Source organism: Theobroma cacao, chromosome 9 (assembly GCF_053813885.1).
Source record: "Theobroma cacao isolate CCN51 chromosome 9, ASM5381388v1, whole genome shotgun sequence".
Classification (NCBI taxonomy): Eukaryota; Viridiplantae; Streptophyta; class Magnoliopsida; order Malvales; family Malvaceae; genus Theobroma; species Theobroma cacao.
Window position 1 is genome coordinate 49390753 of NC_142647.1, and position 4792 is coordinate 49395544.

Consider the following 4792-nt stretch of genomic DNA (forward strand, 5'->3'; position numbering starts at 1 on the left):
TGGAAACAAATTTTCTTTTTTCATTTCATCAGCAACTTTGCCACAAAGTTGAAGCATTACTGAATCAAATTTCAACTTCAAATGGAAACAAAATGTCAAGCTTCAAATGATGAGTTAATGGGGTTTTTCTGTTTTTCGGAGGGGGTAGTAGTTTACATCAGAAAATGAGTAAAAAAGAGAAAAAAAGGAAAAATTCCCATTTCAGGAACATCTTGATTTCCTAAAATTAGTTCCCTGGAATCTGCATTTTGTTGCCTTGGCAATGTCTCAGTCTCTCTCACCTAGAGATTTCACATTTTGCAGGGTACCCTAACTGTTCCATCTCCCAACTTAGCTTTGAAGCGACTCTTTCATGCTGAGGTTCATACTCCTGATACAAAGATATCAGATATCAGACTTCATGCAGGTAAAGGGTTTGGTTATGGCAGAGTATGCACCAAAAACAAAGTGAGGGTTTCAAAGATTTGAAGAGAAAAACTTGTATACCTCCATCTTTTTGACCAACTCTTTAGCAGTGGGAGCAGAGACTATGATATGGCGGGCGTTGGGACAAATGAAACCTTCCTCCACTGCTTTGTCAATGAATGACAACAAGGAATTGTAGTAGCCGTCCACATTCAACAATCCCACCTGCAATAAATATATAAAGATTTCAACAAAATCCCAATTCATTGTTTGTTTAGGAAATTGGGGAATAGACAAGGAATCTTACTGGTTTATCATGGATTCCAAGTTGGGCCCAGGTTATGACTTCAAGGAGTTCTTCAAGAGTTCCATAGCCACCTTCATGAATATCATATAGAATTTCCTTTCATTAAATACACTAATTAAGAACTTTTTTTAAATAAATTTTACGAAAATGATAATGATCGATGTAAAGTAACTCGTTTTTTTGTGTTATAAAATTATTTCATAGTAATAGACTTGTAAGTATAACCCCAATAGAGTCAATTGGTTTTTAGTTCAATTTAATTATCAGTTAATTATTCTAAGTTTGTTTATAACCCAATAGATTATTTATTAATTTTAAACCTAAAAAATGAAATAAAAAGTTTATTTTTCACATCATGCAAAAGCCCAATCTTGAGCCCATTGATTTGATCCCTGCCCAGCCCACACTCTATGTTATGGGTCAATTAGCCCAGTTAAAATTTGGCAACCTCAGACCCAAAACGTTTGCAGGTTTGGGTGAATGACAAAGTGAGCCCTTTTACCCACAGATGTGGTCCAGGAAAAGGCCCCCAGCCTCAGGGTCCCCATTGAAAAATTGATGAACAGCAGAACCTATCAAACAAAGAATGTTTAAAGGGTATGGTGCAGAAGCCTATTTATATAATTTGGCAAGGTCGAAACCACAGGCTGGGGGCTACTGGTGTGCAGATGGATAATGCATTCTCACCACAGAAAGTATTATGTTTCAAGGCTCTTCTTCTCACCAGTCACCAGGAAGCCTAATTTTCAGTGTCAGGGGCTGATGATGGTGGAGTCAGAGATTGGGCCTTGAAGGGTAGCTCTCTAAATCATGGACATTTTTCTTGGATCTGGTGACAGTCCAAACTCTGGTAGTTCAAGCTGGAAAAAGAGTTGCTATCACTGTTCTATTCTATACCTATGCCATACATAGCCACAGCTACCCCTTAAAACAATTGTTTGCTAAATTATGAGGCTAAACCTACAAGTTTTTCCCCTCATTCTGGAACTGTTCCAGTCCTGAAATTTATGTTCACGAAGCCAACAGTTAGACTAGAGCAATGTCCCATGAAACGCTTCAACATAGCTTTCTATATATAGAAAGTTTGAAAGTTGTTTATGAGCCGATAATGATTGTTTTTAATGTCACCACTGGTTTTCTTTGCTACAAAATTACACAGTCAATGAAGCTAAATAAGTACTGAGGGATATATTTTTTAAGAATTTAACATGAAATTTATTGTAATTCTTGTATGATATTAAACAATAAGAGTACTTTCGGGGTCTTATACCAACCAGGTAAGGCAATGAAGGCATCAGATTGTCTAGCCATCTCTGCCTTTCTTTGGTGCATGTCTGCTACTGCCTTAACTTCCCCCACGGTCTCTCCAGTTATCTGCAAATGTTATAGCCACCAAAATCAATACAAAGCAATGCCCACATAACACTAACACCAACATTTAGTGAGAGAAAAAGAAGGAAACAGAGAGAGAAAGAGGGGGGAAAGCTTTTCACTGAAAAGCAATGATGAGGGCCGCAGAGGTGGTGGGCTCAGTCCAAAAATACCATACTATTTACTTGGGAATTTTCTTGGCAAGTCAACACTCAACACCAACAAAAAAGAAAGGGCGAAAACAGGAAGAAATCAGAAGAAAATACATACACCATAAAAACCTGATATTATACTAAGAATGAGAATCTTGGTGGTGGGCAAATAAAAACCATTGGAGTGGTCACAAAAATGGTGAAGACCCATATGCCCTCAGGTGGAATTCATTGGGCAAAAAAGAAGAAACCACAATGTGAAAAACAAGGGAGGGGGAAAGCAAAATTTTAGGACCAATCAAAAAGTCTAAACTGGAACCTGCATGAGTCCCAAAAGAGACAAGTGTGAATCCCATATTTAAAAGATAACAAAAGTGAGGTAGAAATTCATGCCATGGGAGCTACCACTAGAAAAAAGAAAAAGAAATAAATAATACCTTATTTAAAATAAAACAAAAAAAAAAGAAAATATGAAAAAGAAGCAGATAATGTTCTTTCTTTCTTTCTCTTTCTCTTTAGTTCATTGTTTTATTTTTAATTAAGGTAATTATGATGCAAAAAAACACATTATGTAAGCTTGAAGACATACCTCTCTAGGCATGAGTGTCTTGGGAATCACTCTGCGTAGACAAATAAACATGACAAAATTAGTTAACATGAGGAACCAAACAAAGACAATGTTAGAACTAGAAAAAGTTTTGTTGTCGAGCAGAAAATGGGAAGATTATTGCCTACCCAATGACATGGCGGCCACCATCAAAAACAGCTTGAGAAATCAAGCCCATTAATCCAATACTACCTCCTCCATAAACCAGATCAATATTTCTTGAAACCTTCATTTGTGAAGAAGCAAAGGGAAAAAAGAATTATCATTTTTAATATGTTTGGGAATGAACTAACAAAAAAAAAATCTGCTTCATAAAGTATTTATCAAAGTACATTTTAATTTTAAGATGTTAATGCAATACAACACTGAAATGATGCAAACGTTTTAGTATAAAGAAAAAAGATTGGACTTGTATGTGTAATGTAGGAGGCAGACAGAACAGGGGAGTTCTGAACAGAGGAAAGTACAAAATGTACCGGCTAGAGGTGATGGAAAAATCAGAAATTTTTGTGATTATTGGAACTGCTAATCAAACCGTACTTGATTCCTGAAACCCTTTTTTTTTTATCTGAAGCTTAATAACAACAAATTTGATTAAAACTCAATGAACAGTTACTTCATTCGATTTTCTTAGAGAAGTTTAGCAGTGGAACAAAAAGTTTAATCTGGAAATGAAGTTGGAAGTCTCCAGGGAATATCTGAATAGGAAACTGAACATCGTACTAGAAGGCAATCACTTGCAAACAAAGTTGTTGAAAAACTACAAAAATGTCGAAAAGCAAAAGACTTGCAAAATACGTTTAGAAACAATTCAAGTAAACAGATTAGAACAGAGCCAAAACAGAGAAAGTGAACATTAAGAAGAGGAAAAAAAGATTAGGGAGTTGCTTGATATGGAAGAAACTGAAGTAAAAAGGGTGAACAAGGTAGGGAAGGGCCTGAAAAAGCACTTCCAGAACAAGCTGAAAAACGAGTTTAAGAAATTACATAAAAACAGAGCAGAAACAGAGAGAAGCACAAGTTAAAGAGGGCAGAGGCATGTACCAATTCCCTGCCAAGCTCAATAGTAGCTTCTCTGTAACTGCTCTTCTTTCCGGGACTACTCCCACAAAACACACAAATACTCTTGAATTTTGATTGTTTCATTTCCATATCCATCTCCACCTCCATCTCTCACTCTTTTCTTCTCTTCTTCTTTTTTTTTTTGTATTTTCTTTTGAAAAGAAACTAAGCAAATATCCTCTGCTTTCAAATGAACGAAGAAGCTTGACAATTTGGGAGTGGTTTGGTGTGCGTTTGTGTGCATATATAAGGGTAGCAGAGGCCACAAGGTGTAGACCAGCATGTGTAAAATCCATGCTCTAATAGTCCAATCCTTCTTTACGAGCAAAAGAGAGTTGATTGGCTTACCCCTTTGTTTTATCCGGCTGACTCACCCTCCAATCAAATTACTCTTCTTTTGCTTTTCTTTCTTTTTCCATCCCTTTCCCCCTATCAGGTTAAAATTTCTCTCATTAATAAGAACATTTCAAGTTTGAATATCCCTTTTCATGAACTGTTAACTAACTTTTTAACTTGGGAAATAAGGATTTACTGCACATACCAGCCCAAGAACCTGCTCAAAAACATGTTGGAGGCTTTCTTTTCCAACTTCTGATCTTGGGTTTTCTTCATTTTTCCACTTTATTCTAGTTGGAATGGGTTTTGTTCTTTTTGTTTGGGGGTGTAATTTTAATAGGTATGAACAAAATCATTCCCTTTAATATGCTTTCGTAATGCTTTGATGCTTGTTCTGACATTTTGTCACATCCAGGATCTTTGGCTTTGGCAATTTGTTGGAAACAGAGTTTCACATTTTGGTCTTGTTGCTAATATGACCCTTTCTCCAACAGCAGTAGTCAAAACATATTTGCTTACCACTTCATGATATCATGGATGCATCAACTTGTT

The 4792-nt window shown here is 36.2% G+C and overlaps 1 protein-coding gene across 1 annotated transcript; it reads right to left on the bottom strand.

The window, feature by feature from the left end:
• On the bottom strand, window positions 1-4139 carry LOG1 (Putative lysine decarboxylase family protein). The gene is made up of 7 exons (XM_007016717.3): window positions 3887-4139; window positions 2971-3068; window positions 2825-2855; window positions 1987-2086; window positions 713-783; window positions 487-630; window positions 1-370 (listed from the first exon to the last, which is right to left on the bottom strand). The coding sequence occupies exons 1-7, from the start codon at window positions 4010-4012 to the stop codon at window positions 278-280; spliced, it is 663 nt and encodes a 220-aa protein (XP_007016779.3). The 5' UTR covers window positions 4013-4139; the 3' UTR covers window positions 1-277.
• Between the last annotated feature and the right edge of the window lie 653 nt (window positions 4140-4792).